Raw genomic sequence first — 16,914 nt, 5'->3', positions numbered from 1 at the left:
AAACTGGCTCAGAGAGCTGTGGGGCGGTGCTCGGTGGTGAGCGGAGTAGTTCCTTGGTTATGCCCCGTCCCCGGACGGGTCTGGGCTGTTGTGTCAGGGCAGAAGGCCCTCGGTGGAGGATCTGCTGCAGGCCTTCATTTCCTGGGCAAGCACAAAGACACGCTTGCACGTTCACTCTGCCAGCCTTCCCTGCACGTGGGCGTGCACCCCCACCCCCCCGCTCGCTTACTCTGCTGTGAATGCACATGCATATACTCACGCTTCCTTCCGGCATCCGTGCGCTGCCCACGTTTGCACGGAGCTTTATCATCCCTAGGAGCCTGGCAAATTCCATGCCAGCCCAGAGGCTGTGGGCGAGTGTGAGTGTGAGATTGGGGGAGGGGGGAGATTTTAGCCGTAACCATGCCTGGAGCTGTTCACGGCTGCCTCCCTCCAGAGCACAGTCAGGATCTGTGCCACGGTGAGAAAACACTGGTGCTTGCAAAAGAACCATCACCGGCGGGGGAAAGGGGCTGCCAAGGGACCCTAGCCCTGCCCTGTAGAGCAGACCCGATTGGCAAAGATCTGCACAGGGGTTGGGGCCGCTGGAAAGTCCCCATGGGAACTGAAGCCCAGCAGTGCCCTGGGTGGAAGCTGAGCGAGGCAGAACGGAGCTGGGTTTGCTAACTCTGGAGGGCTCCCAGGCCAGGGCTCCCTGGAGCGAGCCTGGGCCAGCGTCTAGTGTAGCCACCCAGCCACACGGACCGGGGTGTTTCTGGCGGCTCCGTCTCGGAGCCAGCGCGGCGCATTCTGCTTCGGCTTTGCTCTGAATTTTCAGGTTCACTTTCTGCTGAAATGGGGAGGCGCCAATCCAGAGGCGTAGAAGGGGTAGGCGGCGAGGTGTGATGGAGAGGATGCCGGACTGGTCCCCCCTGCAGCCGCCTCCTCTGTTTGGTCCAGGCTCACAGGTGGGCCATGCAGTCCCAGCAGCCTGGGACGCGAAGCCCTTCGTCTCGGTGGGGGAGACCAAACTTCCCCCCGCGCATGCGGGGCCCGCATGCTGGGGGGGGCAGAGCGCTGAGTGCGAATCCTGCGGGGCGCTATCCCGCCGAGCCCGCTGGAAGAAGCTGGTTGCAGTTGTCCTCCCGCCCCGCCCCCCCCAGTCCCACCACCCACGTGGGAGACCGCAGCGCTGCCGCGAGGTGGCTGAAAGCTGTCGGGTAGCCATGGCAACCGCCACGCTGCCAGGAACTGGCTTCGGAAGGGCGATGAACAAGAAGGGAAGCGTGTGAGATTTGGGCAGGTGGCAGCCGGGCCTGGGGGGTGGATGATCGGATGGAACGGACCAAAGGGAGACGTATCCTGATGGGGTGGGCTCGGTGCAATCCCCGGGAAGGTGCCAAAGCCACGGTACTGGTGGTGGAAGAATGGCCATGCGGGCAAGGCCGTGGGCTGGGACCCGTGTGACCGGGTTCAGTTCCTGGCTCGATGCCTGCCTCAGTTTCCCCATCAGTAAAAGAGGAGGTGATGATGCTGGCTTGTCTCAGAGGGGATGTGAGGATACCTGCAGTGCTGGGCAGGAGAGGCTCAGATACCCCGACGACAGGCTGGATAAGGCGACAGACAGATCTCCCGCTAGGCTGGCCAGCCGCGCTCGGCTTTGTCCATCACGTACATCACTGCGGAGGGTCATTGCCGGGGTGGCAGGAGTCGCTGGGTGAATTGCTCTGGCCTGTGTCACCTGGGTAGCCAGGCTAGATGATCAGAGCGGTGGTGCCCCGGGTCTTAGTATCTCCGGGTGCCCAAGAGAACAGGCCATTAGCGGCTGGGCAGCTTGCCAGCTCTTCTCTGTCTTCAGTCCCCCTCCTTCCTGGGGGAGCGTTAGCCCGTGGGGAGGGTGAGGGGAGCCCAGGGTGTGTGTTTGACTTGCCCTCTCCCCTCTTTCTTATGGGGATCACTCTGGTGTCAGCATGAAGTGTTTTCTGCCTTCCTCTGAGCAGAGATGAGTGGGGGGAGGTAAGATCTTTTATTGGACCCACTTCTTCTGGTGGGAGAGCCCAGATTTTGAGCTGCACAGAGCTGCTCTGAAGGGCTGGGAGAGGTACTCCCAGCATACAGCTAAATGCATGGTGGAGCAGATTGTCCAGTGATCACACACACCCCTGTGAGGTGAAAAGAGCAGATTTCCCTGGAAGCTGATGACTAAAGAAAGCCCCAGGCAGAGCAAGCCAGGAGGGGGCAGATGGAGATAAATGTGGGGGACAGGCAGAGACCTCTTGACTCCAGCACTTCACGAAGGGGCCTGTTGTGAAAGCCGTCGGACTGGGCCTGCCTGCGGGGAGCAGAACGAGCCAAGCTGGAGCGGGCTGCTTGGCACTCAGTGTGGGTCCTGCATGTGGGGGTGAGTGTGCAGGGCGGTTGGAGTCGGGAAGAGCTCTATGGGGGTGCATTGGGGGGACTTCATCGGGGGGGCTGTGGGGCCTGTGTCTGGGGGAGTTCTGGGAAGACAGTTTTTGGGAGGCTTGTGGGGTGCACGGAGGTCAGCGGGGAGGCCCTCTGCGGGTGCATTGTCGTGTCTGTTCCAATCGCAGCCCTGGCTGTTCGTGGCGTAAGGGTATTTGCAGCCCTTGCCCAGCCGGGGTTTCCGTTAAGCAAATGTGGACGATCGCGGTCATGTTGTGTTTGTTCTGCTCCATGTATCGGGGCAAAGCAGCTGGAGAGTCCCGGGGGATCGCTCCCCCTTTGCACCCTTTTACCTTCCTTTGCTTCTGCCTGGCGTTTTCTAGCTCCTTATACGCGATGGCCAACTTCCGCCCTGCAATACGCCACCTCCCCCATCAATTCAGGGTAGCAGACTCGAACTCCCCTCTGTCTATCCATTCTAATCTATAGAGAAATCTTGTGGCTTCTCCTGCCACTGAAATGCAGCCACCTCTGGGGCGGAGTGCAGTAGCTGTTTAACAGTCCCATTGCTTTAGATAGGATGTGAAGAGTCCAAGTTTCCAGTGGGACCTGCCTAAGGGATTTGTGAGGCTGGATGAACTTAGCCGAGGTCGCTGGGGATGTGATTTTCCTGCATGTTAAACTATTTAGATCAAAATGACGGAGACTCACTGCCGTGGTGTCCCTGGTAGTTCCTCCGGCTCGCGAGCACGGCGGTGCCTGTGGCCGACCAGTTCTGTGCTGGCGGCCCCCGTGCAAGGTGCCTGCATTGTTGCTCGTCATTTGGGGAAGGATCTGCTGCCGTTTCCTAACTTGGGACCCAATCGTCTCCCATGGGGCCTTGTCCCTTCTGCTCCTCGCCTTGTGCTGCCCACGGAGCAAGGCTCTGCCGTGGGGTCACCATGTGCTCCTGCACCAGGGCCTCCTGCCAGCTCCTCTGGGCCAGCTTTCCAGCTTCCTGTGTGCACGGGAGTCTCTGCTTGTTACTCACCCCCCGTGGAGAAATTAGGGCCCCATCAGATGACTTGAGGAATGGTCCTCTCAGTTGGTCTTCCTCCCTCATCTTTCTTTCTTTCTTTCTTTCTTGCCAGTGCTGTCCTTGGCACAGCCCCCTCCCTCACTCCCAGGACCCAACCCCGTGGCTCTGAGGGCAGAACAGCAGAGGAGACAGGTGGCTCCACCGAGAACCATTAGCCAGAGACCCGAAGTACAGAGCTGTGCTGGCAAAAGCCCAAGCAAGGGGAATGAGAGTCGGATGTGGCAGGGGAGGGACCCGAGAAGGAGGGGACAGGTGGGGCTGGTTCCCTGGCGCGGGAGGCTCTGCAGGGCGACAGCCCGGGATTTAGTACTTTCCAAAGGAAATTGAATTTGGTTTCTTTGTTCAACGTAAGTGGGGAAAGTGCCCTCATATATCCTGTGAATTTATTATTTGTTCTGGGCACTCGCTGCGCCGTTCATAACTCCTGATCATTTCGAGTGGGGAAGCAGGCGGCTGGCTCTGCATAGCGGCACTCCCCCTCAGCTGGTGGCTTTATCCACCTTCCAGTCCCCCCGTCTGCTGCTGCCAACTCCCCAGAGCTGGGGAGATCTTCGGACACTCCCTGCTCGTGTGTCCTGAGCCCTTCCAAAGGGGACGCGCCGGGGCACGGAGTAGATTGAGTCGGAAGCAACAGTCAGTAAATTTGGGTCCCTTTATGGCACCAATAAGTGTCAGCACAGTCAGCGGCCTGAGTGTATTTCATGCACAGCAGAGATACTGACAAGGCGGGTGCCTAATCCACCTAGCAGCAGCATCCGCCCCGTGGGGAGGCAGGATGGGGGAGTCCAAGGGTCCCTCTCCTGTGGGTATAGGACAGGCACCGCAATGGGCATCTGGCAAGTCCAGTTTTGGTGGGGGTGGGTGGGTTGGGGAGGAGGGCTTTGGAACGGATTCACTCCCAGTTCTGCCCTCTGTTGCTGCCCTGTTCTCACAGGGCACTGCTGGGAGGAAGTTCACATTACACTAATCTCAGCTGCCATTGCTGGGGCACTGCTGCTAGGAAGTGGGCACCACTCCACGCCCAGCCGGCCTTGCCAGGGCGGTGCTGTGGGGAAGCTCTCGCTGCTGGAAACCTGCTTCTCCAGGGTGGTGGCCCTAGGGCCGTCACTGGCAGCGGCTGGGAGCCTAACAGGAGTTCTGGAGGGGTGGGTTTTCCTCCTCTTTCCAATCGTCTCTGCACAGGACCGTTATCTGTGATATTCATTCCAGTCAATATCCTCGCCGGAGCTCGCTGCTGTTTGTTTCTGGTGGCGTGAAGCCTCTGCAGGCCAGTGACAGAGCCACACTCTGGGAGCGCCGCAGATGGGCAGGTGCACACAGCGGAAAGCAATAGCCGCTGCCGGAGAGCCTCCCCCAACCTCCCTGTGCTGGGCCAGATGGGATAACAGGAGGGGAGCACCCCTGCACGCACCCCTTGACAGACGGGGCTCAGCAAAGCTTTCTGCACCGAGTGAAACCACCAGGCGCTGCCTGGTTCCTATTAGCTGGCTGGGCAGTGCAGGGAATGGCCTTGCAAACCCTCCCAGAGCATCCATTCGGGGTGGGAGGGGAGGAGGTTGTTAGAGCCAGTACGGTGGCCTGCACATGTGTCTGAGCGTGTTTGTATGTGTTGGTGTGTGTGGGGCCGTGCATGCATCAGTGCATGTCCTGGAGCGTGTGTGTTTGTGCATCTGTGTGTGTGCTTTGTGTACGTGTGTGTTCACGGAGGGCTCCTTTTTAGTATCCCCCTGCCCCCTGCGGCTGCACAGAGGGAAGCACCCTGCTCAGAGAACAGCCAGGGGAGAAGCCGAGGGGCTCTGTGTGCCCCCATACACCTGGCATTAGCTACACAGCCAGGCCTCTGCTGGGAAAGAACCATGCTGCACGCTGGCTGAGTGCCACGTCACTCTTCGTCGGCTGCTCCACAAAGGAGTATAACAGCCTACTACTGCTGCCAGCTTATGGCGTCGCACGTGTAGCTCAGGGGGTCTGCTCAGCAGAGCTCCCGGCACTGAGGCCTGCAGTCGAGGGAGCAGTTGTGCTAGGGAGCCCTGCACTGGGAATGCGGTCCTGTCTGCGGGCTCCCCCCTCTCTAGGCTGGCGCAGGGATCCACCAGCCGTGGCACAGAGAGGAGATTCTTTCCCCAAGATGTCCGCTGTCGTCCTATGGGTGGGGGAGGGAGGGTGTGAGGGAGGGATGAGGAGTTGGGGGGGGGGGGTGGGAGAGCCGGGGGGGTGGGAGAGCTGGGGGGGGGGCTAGGAGTCAAAGGTGCCCCCACTCCTGTAGCTGGCATGCGTCTTTGATGAGCACATCCACATGCCTGTTAATTTCACGCTAAGCACCCTTGATGGATCTCTTGTTATTTTTGGTGAGCCAAGCCATCAATTTGTGGCACCTCGCTGCAGCAATCTGTCAGGTGGCGAGCGAAGAACACCGCCATCAAATCAAACCGGGGCGGGCGCGGCCCCCTTCTCGGCTACCGCGTCAGCGGGGCACACAGGGTGGGTGGTGAGGGGCCGGGCTCGCAGCGGGGGCAGGTGGGCATTTGCGAGGCTGGGATCCCAGCGCTTGGCGCCTTGCCCGCTGACCTTCGCTCGCAGGGGACCGGTGCGGGGAAGAACCGGGGGGCCGGGATCTACAGAGGATGAACATGGGAGCCCTTTAGATGCGCACCCCAGCCCAACCCACATCCCTTCTGCTCAGCCTGAGCTGAATTCTGCTGCGACGCTGTAACGAGGCTGGTTCTGGCGGGACCCAACTGAGAGTGCCAATTCAGGACAAATTCCTTGAAGCAGGGCAGTTACAGCACAGGCCTGGGGTTTTTCCACCTCTAAGGCAAACCAAACCAGACAGACAGAGCAGACTTTGGTCTCACCCCACTGGCTAACTACAAGTCACAAAAGCAATTCCCTTAGGCACTCCAGTTTCCCAGTGTCTCCACCAGTGCCCCTTGTTATGGGGACAGATGGTTATGAAAACCAATACCCCAGTAAAAGAAAAAGGGTTCTCTCAATCCCAAAGGACCAAGCCCCAGACCCAGGTCAATATACAAATCAGATCTCACCCACAAATCACGCTGTTGCCAGTCCTTTAGAATCTAAAATCTAAAGGTTCATTCATAAAAGGGAAAAGATACAGATGAGAGCTAGAATTGGTTAAGTGGAATCAATGACATACAGTCATGGCAAAGTTCTTGGTTCAGGCTTGTAGCAGTGATGGAATAAACGGCAGGTTCAAATCCAGTCTCTGGAGAACAGCCACAGCTGGGATTGGTAATCAGTCCTTTGTTCAGAGCTTCAGTGTAGCAAAGTCCCTCCAGAGGCATGAAGCAGGACTGAAGACAAGATGGAGGAGCTGCCGCAGCTTTTTATAGTCTCTTGCCATGTGGTCTCTTTCTTTGTCCCAAAGACAAGCTGCCCCTCACATGGCCTGGAACCACCTCAGAGTTCTGTCCATAGGCAGGTCCCTGCACACCTGGCTGAGTCCCCAGGCGTGTCTGCCTTCCCTCAGTGGGTCAGTTGTGTAGCTGATGGTCCTTAATGGGCCATCCAGCAGGCTAGGCAGAGCTGACACCAACTTGTCTGGGGTGTCCCCCGGAAGCATAGCATAAGTTTGGAATACAGACAGTAGAGAGCCAATACTTATATCTTTAAATACAAAAATGATACACGCAAACAGACAGCATAATCCGAACCAGCCAACCATCACCTCGTCTTAGACGCCTTGTTTGACCCCCTTTATACATGGTTTGGCGCCACTACAGGATCTTGGTTGCAACACTGTTCTATATGGTCCCAGTTCAAGTCAGTAACGTCACAGGCGCCTCTCTGGGAGCTCGGCTGCAGGGATCGGCTGCACAGCCCTCGTGAGTAGGCCCATCTCCTCCGGCCCTGCTGGGCGAGGGGAACCCCTGGCTCCCCGAGACTGCCTGAGCTGACACTCTGAGGGCAGCCTCCCCGGCTGCTCGCAGCTAAAGACCTGAAGCTGCCCAAAGTCTCACAGTGATCTGAGATCGGAAGAGGGAGGCCCACCTGTTAGGGGGCTCAGGGAAAGGGTGCACACCCTGGGGGGGGGAGGAGGGGAGGAATGCAACAGGGGGCCTGGGTGAAATTGAGCAAAGGAAAATGTTAGCTGAATATAGGCCCCAGATGACATTAGCTGCTGGGGAGATGCAGGGCCCACGGGACGTGGTTCTCTCAGGGAAGTGGTGGAAGTCTCCCCCCTAGCCCCCCGTCCGTCTCTCTCGTGCTCCGGCTGCTGGACGTGGGTCCTGCAGAAGGGTGCTAGCTAGGCTGTGAAACGCCGCACGGTCGGCTCTCTCCGGCAGGTGGGCGCTCTCCTGGCATGTGCTCTGTGCGCCCAAGGACGTGGCAGGAGGAAGGTGCTTGGACCGTGCACCTGCCTCTATCCGCATCGCGCCTGGTACTGCAAAACTCGCCGACAGGGGCCGGGGGAGGAACACCACAGAGCTGGGGCCAGGTTCTGCCTGGCCCTGCCCAGGCCCCCAGCATCCAAGCAGGGGACCCGGGCATCCTGCCTCCGTAGCATTTGCTATCTGCTTTGCCCTGGTGCATAGTAAATCCTGTGAGCCAGTCAGCGATCAGCTCGGCTCCCCATTGCAGGGGCTGTGTGGGCTCGCCCGTGTGTGGAACGACACCTATAGCTCTTGTCACTAGACCCTGTGTGCTGCTGGCATCCCCGTCCTGCCCCTTGCAAAGGCTGCGACGATGCTGCCCAGGGTCTGGCTGCCACATGTGCCCGGCATGGCCCAGTGGGCAGGGCTTGGGCCTCAGGACTCCTGGGTTCTCTTCCTGTCTCTGACCTGGGCAAGTCTCGCTCTCTATGGTTCCCCTTCTCCTCCCACCCTTTGTGTATTGTTCAGCTCTTCAGGGCTGGACCTGTCTCTGGCTGGGTGTGTGTGTACCGCGGCTCGCACAAAGGGGTTCTGTTCTCCGTTGGGCCTCCCAGTGCTACCGCAGTGAAGTACTCCACGAGCATGCAGCAGGCTGGCCAAGTGGGTAGTGGTGCGCCTGCTTTCCAGAGTGGATGTGCTTATGGGAGCTCCTCAAATCCATTGCACGGTGGCTCTAGGTCACGGGGGCGCTGCCCGTTCCAGAAATGAGCGTTGCCGGCTGCCTGGCCTCCAGAGGGAAGCGTGCAAACCAGATGAAATCGCAGGGATCCGCAAAGGGATTTAACAAAGAACTAGACGGTGCAAAGGGTCGAATCACCCCGAGGGGGAAGGGAGTCCAGCTCGGCAGGCGCATGATCAGCCTTCTCTTGGAAGGTTTATTTTAACATGGGCTCTCCTAAGTGTCAGGGGACTAACTCTGCTGCCCGGAGTCAGGCTTGGTGGGTGCATCTCAGACCTGCCCTGCCCTGTAGCACCACCTTGCCAATGCATCGCAGTCGGGCCCCGCAGCTCCCCCTGCTATTCCAGGCCTCGTCCTCCCCCACGCCTCTAGCTCTGCAGCTGCATCTGTGCCCACCCCCCCTGCTGTTCCATGGCTCCACCCATGGCACCCGGCTAACCCAGCCCAGTCCGGCCGGAACCCCCGCGGCTTGGGCCTGCCCTGGTGCCAGCTCAGCTGGATGGAGCGAGAGTGTGCCAGGCAGAATCTGCAGTGAGGTGGTGGACTGGGATGCTGTGAATGCTGCTCAACGGCAACACGAGGCAGTGGGTGGCGTACTGCAATGCAGGCTGCGTGCCTTGGGTAGTGGGGGCAGGGCCCTGCAGTGAAGCAGTGTGGTTGGAGGTAGAGTGCAGTGATGCTGCAGTGTGGGAGCAACACCCTGCAGTGGGGCGGGATGGTCAGAGGCAGAGCACAGTGATGCAGTAGCAGGGGGCAGTGTTTGGCAATGCAGTCAGAGGCAGAAAGCAGTGACGCTGCAGTGGGGGAGCAGCACCCTGCAGTGGGCAGTGCAGTCAGAGGCTGAGCGAAGTGACAATGCCGCAGGGGGCAGTGCCTGGCAGTGAGGCAGTGCAGTCAGAGGCAGAGTGCAGTGATGCTGCAGCAGGGGGCAGCGCTCTGCAGTGAGGCAGTGTGGTCAGAGGTGGAGGGCAGTGACGCTGCAGCAGGGGGCAGTGCCCGGCAGTGAGGTCTGAGGCCGAGCGCAGTGATGCTGCAGCAGGGGGCAGTGCCCGGCAGTGAGGCAGTGCGGTCAGAGGCAGAGGGCAGTGACTCTGCAGCAGGGGGCAGTCCCCGGCAGTGAGTCCGAGGCTGAGCGCAGTGATGCTGCAGCAGGGGGCAGTGCCCGGCAGTGAGTCCGAGGCTGAGCGCAGTGATGCTGCAGCAGGGGGCAGTGCCCGGCAGTGAGTCGGAGGCCGAGCGCAGTGATGTTGCAGCAGGGGGCAGTGCTTTGCAGTGAGGCAGTGCGGTCAGAGGTGGAGGGCAGTGACGCTGCAGCAGGGGGCAGTGCCTGGCAGTGAGGCAGTGCGGTCAGAGGCAGAGGGCAGTGACGCTGCAGCAGGGGGCAGTCCCCGGCAGTGAGGCAGTGCGGTCAGAGGCAGAGGGCAGTGACGCTGCAGCAGGGGGCAGTCCCTGGCAGTGAGTCCGAGGCCGAGCGCAGTGATGCTGCAGCAGGGGGCAGTGCCCGGCAGTGAGGCAGTGCGGTCAGAGGCAGAGGGCAGTGTGCTGCTGTGTATTAGAGGCTCACACGTCACTGCAGTTCCTTGGCCAGGGCAAAAGCTGCGAGGTCTGCGGGTGGGGACAGGAACGGTTCCTCGGAGATCTGGAGGTGGCTTCACCTGCTCCCCGCCTGTCTGCCCTTGCCCAGCCCAGCACCTGCACCCTGAGTTGTTTGAGAGAGCGAGGCCTGTGTGCTGGGGGAGGGAGGAGCTGGCGACAGGGGAAGAGGGCGAGAGAATCAGGAACCATTAAGGGAAGCACATAGGCCTTTGGTCTAGTGGCGAGAGCACAGGCCTGGCAGTCAGGACGCCTGGGTTCTCTTCCCAGCACTGCCCCCTGTTCACTGGGTGACCGCGGACGAATCATGGAAATCTCTCTGTCCCTGTGTCCCTGTCTGTAAAATGGGAATACTAATATGATTCTGGCCCCCAGTCCCATGGCTTAAAGGTCCCACAAGTGACTGGGGTGCGGAGGATTCCCCCAGTGTAGGTCTGCCGTGAGCAGCCCGCACAGACCCCTGTAGCAGCCCCAGACTCCTGTAGGCCAGGACACAGACACCCCCCCGGCACTTTCTCACCAGTGTCTCCCTCTCCTCCTCTCAGGCGATGACGTGGAAGAGAATCAGAAGGTGAAAACACAGTGGCCGCGGTCGGCGGACGAACCCGGGGTTCATATGGCCCAGACAGGTAACGGTGCTGGGAGGGCAGGTTCTGTGGGTGAGGCGGTGCGTTTAAACTGGGAGAGGGGTAGCCAGGGCGCGAGTTCCTTGGGGAAGTACCACGCCCTGCACAATGCTGGCCGGTCCCTGTGGGCCATCTTGTCCAGACACACACAGGTGTGTGCTTCCTGCAGGAAATCTGGGGGAAATGGACAGACTTGCAGCCTCCCCTGGAGGCAACAAATCTACCCGCAGGCTGGGGAAGACGTTCCAGCATCATCGGCCCTTCCCTAAGTGCCGCCAGCCCCCAAGCAAACACAGCAGCTGCCGGTGGCGCTTGCTGGGCGTGGACGAGGCTTGGCCCAGAGCCAAGCTCTGTGGGACTTCTCTAGCCAGACGGTAGGACCAGGGCCCCGCCCAACCTGCCCTGAAGGATAGCAGGGCGGGGTTTGGGGTTAATGGTGATGATGATTTATTTGTATTACTAGGAGTCCCAGGCAGAGACTAGGGCCCCATTGTGCTGGGCACTGGACTGGGCTCTAGCAGACCTGGCTTCAGTTCCCTTTTCTGCCACTGGCTCCCTGAGTGACCTGGCCAAGTCACCTCATCTCTCTGCACTCAGTTTCCCATTGGCTTCTTGTATGTTCTATCCCTTTCTCCCACCCTTTGGCTGTTTAAATTGTAAGCTCTTTCAGGCAGGGACTGTCTCACTATGCGTATGTACAGCGCCTAGCGCAATGAGTTTGGACGGTCCCAAGGCAGTACCATAATAAACACAATGAATAATAATATGTGCAGCACAATGGGGCCTTGTTGTTGATTGGGGCCCATTGGTGGTTCTAAAAAAGCAGGAGGCCCTGAGTTCTAATCCCAGTTCTGCCACTGGCTTACTGTGTGGCCTTGTCACATCACTCTGGGAATTAGGCACCTCAGTACCTTTGAAGATCTGGGCCGCTGCCCCTCTGCCTCAGTTCCCCATGTGTAAAACGAAAAAAATACCCAGGGGCGATACTGTTTCCCTCCCTCCCAGGGCTGCGGTGAGGTATAATTAGCTTATGTCTGCACAGCTCATTGAACATTAATGCTAAGTGTTGTAAGGCAGCCACCTCTGGGATGGAGCAGGGGCCAAACTGACCAGCCTCAGTGGCACTCTGCAGCAGGCTGTGTGTGATGGGAAGCCAGTTCTCCACCGGGCTGTCCCATAAATCAGCCCGGGGATGATGATAGTTCTGTGCGTTTTAATTAAGGAGAAAACCCTGACAGTTTAAAAACAACTGTCTGGCTTCCATTTGCATGTGCCCTGCGCGGTCTCTGGAGATGGAGCGAGTTCCTTTGTTCCCAGCCTGTGCGCCCACTTAATTTGCTCCATGTCTGTATTTTCTTTGCACCTTCCTTAGAGGAGTGAAAAAAAAAATCTGTTAATTGTTTAGTTCAAACGTATTTATTTAGCGAATTCAACGGGGTCATTTGAGCGCCTCTTGTTGCCCACTCCCTGATTTATGGGCTGTGGGCTGCTCCGTGCTTGGCTAGTTGGATGGAGCCTGAATCGGCAGGAGTGATCAGGGTGCAGTGAGTCTGGCTTGCGGATCTCAGATACTGCCATGCCCACGGCTTGGAGATCGCTCCCATGTAGGGGCCTGATCCTGTCCCTGTTGAAATCCAAGGGGGGGTTTGCAGCCGGCTTTGGTAGGGGCAGGATCAGCTTTCCCTCGCAGGACTTCCTCTGTCTTGGCTCCTGCTCGTCCTCCTTGTACTCAGGTTGGCATTAACGAGCCCCCCACCCTGCCAGTGAGATCAATGCCTGCCAACACGCTGGGCCCGCAGAAGAGCCCTGCTGTGCTATGGCGGACACCTCCCTGCCCCTTTCGATCCTGTCTCTGTGGAAGTCAGCAGCCAAACTCATTGACTTTCCTGGGAGCAGGATTGGGTCCTTATCCTACTGTCTGGGTGTCTCGCTGGCTGTGAGACCTGAATAGAACCTGGTGCAGCGCGAACACGCGCTGAACTGTGGGTAAGTTAAAGCTCCCGGTTTGGGCCGGGAACCTCTACAGTACTACAAGAGTGTGTGCAGCCCTGGCAACCCGACAATAACAAACCAGCGTCCAGCCCTGCAGTGGTGTGGCCGGCCCCAGCGCTCCTGCCTAGGAGCTTCATAACAACAAAGAGGTGCGTACGCGCAACCCTACAATAACAAACGACTGATAATCCAGCCGATGGGCACTGAGATACATGGATTAAAAATGCTGCCAAGGTGCCATGGATAGTTACAGTTGTAGTAAATTGAGGGCACAGCCCCACTGTTCACCAGCAACCCTACGATAATAAACCGTGCCAGATAATACACTGGCGTGCAAGTACCATGGAACGAATCAGGTGGTGTGCCGGATACCCTGGATCTAGTGGGCCAGATCCCCAGTAAGTTGACCTAGCTCCATTGAGGTCAGCGGGCCAGATCCTCACTTGGTGTAAATCAGCGCAGCTCCTTTGAAGTCAGTATTTATGCTGATTTTCACTAGCTGACTCCACTGGCTTCGGTGACGTTACTTCTGATTTACACCGGCGGAGCTGAGAGCAGGACCCAGCCTGTAATGAGTAATAACAGCCCAAAATTCTATCCCACCCTTTAATTTCTGACTGAGTGTGTGAGCGCCTTGCTGGGAGCCCCGTTCCAGCTAATCTCCGCTCTCTCTGTCTCCAGCAAATAATAATCCCCTTCCCAGGCCTCCTGCGTACGTTCCCTCTTAATTTGAACTGATATCCCTACCGCTGGCCTGTCCAATAACTTCAAACGGATCATCAAGCTTAATAAGAGTCGGATTGTTGTAAATGTCAATATCACACCTGCTCACGGGAGAAAGAGAGATGGAGCCCTGGGCCCACGCAGCCAAACAGCTGCTGGGCCTGCCAGCCCAACCACCACTGGCCATGGAGCTTTCCTAGGAACGGAGCCAGACTGATCAGGGCCCAGTGTCCTAGGAACGGATCAGGGCCCAGTGTCCTGCTTCCGACTGGCCCGCAGCAGCTGCTTCAGAGGAAGGTGCAATAAACCCTGCAGCTCCGGGATAACCTGCCCCCCTGGGAAATTCCCTCCTGACCCCTATTAGTTAGAACCATTAGAGGTTAGCCCTGGGGCAGGAGGGCTTTGATTCCTTCCCAAAGCTCCTGTGTTTTATTAAGCCTCCCCAGTGTAAACCTGGCTCCTCTCGCTCTCCAGATAAATGTCCAGTCCCTTTATTTTTAAACCTGCTAAGCTCAACGACATCATGTCGCAGTGAGTTCCGCAGGCCAATTGGGCTTTGTGTGCGTGTCTGTGTCTGGCTGGGGGGCACACTGCGTTTTGAAAAAGGCCGGTTGGCCAACGCGTGTCTCTCCCTCTGTCCCCACAGGAGACCCCGCCGCGGAGGAGTGGTCCCAGTGGAGCGTCTGCTCCCTGACGTGTGGGCAGGGCTCTCAGGTGCGCACACGCTCCTGCGTCTCGTCTCCCTACGGGACGCTGTGCAGCGGGCTGCTGCGGGAGACGCGGATATGCAATAACACGGCCACCTGCCCAGGTACAGGGGGGATGGCAGTGTGGAGGGGGGAGTTGTGGCACTTCGTTCCATTTCATAACTAGGGTCCCCTGCCCCCACCTCTCACCCACCGGCTGTGCCAAGGGCACAAACTGGCCCCATGGTGGTGCAGAGATGCTGTATCGCTAGGATGTGCAAAGCCACCGTCCCAGGCTACAGTGAGCATCAGCTTGCCAGGTAGGTGAGCTGTGGGGATCAGGATGGCAGGGACGGGGTGACCCTAGGCTTCTCTTTCCCCCTTCCTGAGCTGGAGTGATGGTCTCTCTCCCAGTCCCCACACCACCCTCCCGTGGGGGACCCAGCCTCCCCGTGAGCCATTCCCATCCTGCCTGGGGGAGCAGCGGCAGGACGTCCTAAGGGCCAAGTGAGAAACTCCTGTCCTTTCTACGCCTGGTTTCCTGCTCTGGGATCCGCCCACTGGATCCTGATCTCAGCTGTGTCGGGGAGGGGGTGAAACGCCACTGGCTCCAGGACAGCCACTTGACCTGGGGTGTGTGAGACCAGACCCCGGCCCGCCCCGCACAAGGTGCTGGCGCGGGGCGGGGATTCGGTCCTGGGGCAGTGCAGCGTGGGCGGGGTTAGATCCCGATCCAGCTCTCCAAGGGGATGCGGAACCGGGCTTTGAGCTGGCTCATGCTGCCGTGAAGCCCAAGTGACTCTGTCGTGGTCAGGAGAAGTGATTTCTCATTTACACCAGTGTAGTTAATCCTGAGCGAGGGACGTGCAGGACGCAGGGTGTAGCCCATATCCTGTCCCCCAGGGGACACCTCTGTAGGACTGAACCTTGGCTTCACGCACGAGGCGCTGACATGTGTGAGCGTGGTGTATTTATCTCTAACGTTACGCTGACCAGCCGGGATCTTGATATTCTAAGCAGATAATCCTGATGATGACGTTGGTGCGGTGAGTTAGGTGGGTTCTCAGCCCAGCTCCGAGTGGAGACAGGCACCCACAAAAACCATCGCGACACTTGCTTGCAGGCTCAAGCAGTGCCATGGGGCCGAGCTCCCTTCGCCCACAGGACCGAACCAAAGGCCCCGAGTGGGGAGTGAGGCAGGGGCCAGGCGTGCCCTGATTCTCCCCTGCTGAACCTGGGCACGAACTGAAACTCCCAGGGCTGGCGACCCGGCCAAAGCGCTCAGCGATCCCCCGCCAGGGGATGTCTCTCTGCTGCGGGAAATGCCCCACACAGGCCCCCAGCAGGGAGGAAGGTATTTTAGGGTAGGGAACGAGTCTTTGCCTGGGTAGAAGGAGGGATTCAATTGGGGGAGGACGGCGCCTGCCTGGATCCCATAGAGATGGGGCATGCGGTGGCATGGAAGGACGGTGCCTGCAGCTCCCGTGTCCCCGGCACCGGCTTGCAGGGTTAGAGCGCAGGTAGCCGGCACGTGAAGCTTGGAGTGTGGGCTGTGCGTGGCCAGCCCGTTGGGGGCAGGTTCCCTGGCTGCCGGGGACATCTTGGTCCTGTGCCTTGTGCTGTTACACTCAGGGCATGTCTACACAGCCGCCGGGAGGGTGACTCCCTGCTCGGGTAGATGTACCCAGGCATGCTCTGCTCGAGCGAAGGTGCCAAAAACAGCCCTGTGTCTGTGGCGGCTCGGGCTGGCCGTCCGACTACAGACCCACCCGACCCCCTGGCTCCGTACTGGGCTAGCCTAGCCGCCCCCCGGGGTGTCGTTGTCTTTGGGAGCTCAGAGAGAGGTGGGCAACTTCTCCAGAGTGGGGGCAAGTCTCCCTACCTGACACGCACCCAGCCAGCTCAGTGATCCATCTCGGCTCAGGCTCAGATAGCAAGTGTAAAAAATCGGGACGGGGGTGGGGGGTAATAGGTGCCTATATAAGAAAAAGCCCCCAAAATCGGGACTGTCCCTGTAAAATCGGGACATCTGGTCCCCCTAGGCTCAGCGGCCAGCAGCGCGGGCAGCCCCTTGAACTGCCAGACCAGGCCCTGAGCATCTTCCGCTCCCACGGGCGTCAGCTGAGAGGACTGGGCCCAGCTGCAACATTGGTTCTGCTGCAGACCTGTGACTGGTATCGGTGCTTTCCCTCGTTCAGCCACCTGCCCAGGGGCCTTGTCCAGGCCAGGGGCTTAGGTGTGACCTTACAAGCGAGGGCCTTTCACACATGCTAAACTGGCTGACTTACAGCCTGGGGACTGGGGAGCCTGGCCTTTAATTCAGTCGGCCTGGCATGTGTGGCCTAGTGGGTAGAACCCTGGGCTGAGATGTAGGAGACCTTCATTTTATTCCCAGCTCCGCTGCTGGGTGACCCTGGGCAAGTCACTTCCCAGCTCTCTGCCTCGATTTCCCCCTCGACACAGTGGGGATAATGATGGGAGCTAGGGCCGAAAAGGGCTCGGTGTTATTTTTATTGTCCGCCCTAGATTGCCATATGTGTTAGCAGGTGTGTGCTAAGACCACGCCTTGAATCCGAGTCCAGACAGGGCCTCCCATTCTTCTACCCTTCTGGCCCTTCCTGATCTTCCCAGTCCGATTGCCAAGCCTGGCTTCATTTCATTGCAAGGTTTTCTGTGCTAGTGGAATAAAAAACCCAACAGACTTGTCATGGGTTCAATCCCCACAAGCAAGAGGGGGGCTGTGTGGGGGCGGGGGTAGGAG

The 16,914-nt window shown here is 58.9% G+C and overlaps 1 protein-coding gene across 17 annotated transcripts in view; it reads left to right on the top strand.

The window, feature by feature from the left end:
- ADGRB2 (adhesion G protein-coupled receptor B2) overlaps positions 1–16,914 on the top strand; it is a 108,101-nt gene that overhangs the window by 35,036 nt on the left and 56,151 nt on the right. For 16 of the 17 annotated variants that reach the window (XM_043532340.1, XM_043532346.1, XM_043532344.1 and 13 more), the window contains 2 exons: positions 10,672–10,755; positions 14,114–14,278. In XM_043532340.1, coding sequence (XP_043388275.1) covers positions 10,672–10,755; positions 14,114–14,278 — 249 coding nt within the window. The remainder of the gene's footprint in view (positions 1–10,671; positions 10,756–14,113; positions 14,279–16,914) is intronic. The other variant, XM_043532347.1, reaches the window with a different exon arrangement.

This window comes from Chelonia mydas, chromosome 19, assembly GCF_015237465.2.
Source record: "Chelonia mydas isolate rCheMyd1 chromosome 19, rCheMyd1.pri.v2, whole genome shotgun sequence".
In the NCBI taxonomy this organism is placed as follows: domain Eukaryota; kingdom Metazoa; phylum Chordata; order Testudines; family Cheloniidae; genus Chelonia; species Chelonia mydas.
This window is presented reverse-complemented; position numbering and strand designations above follow the sequence as displayed.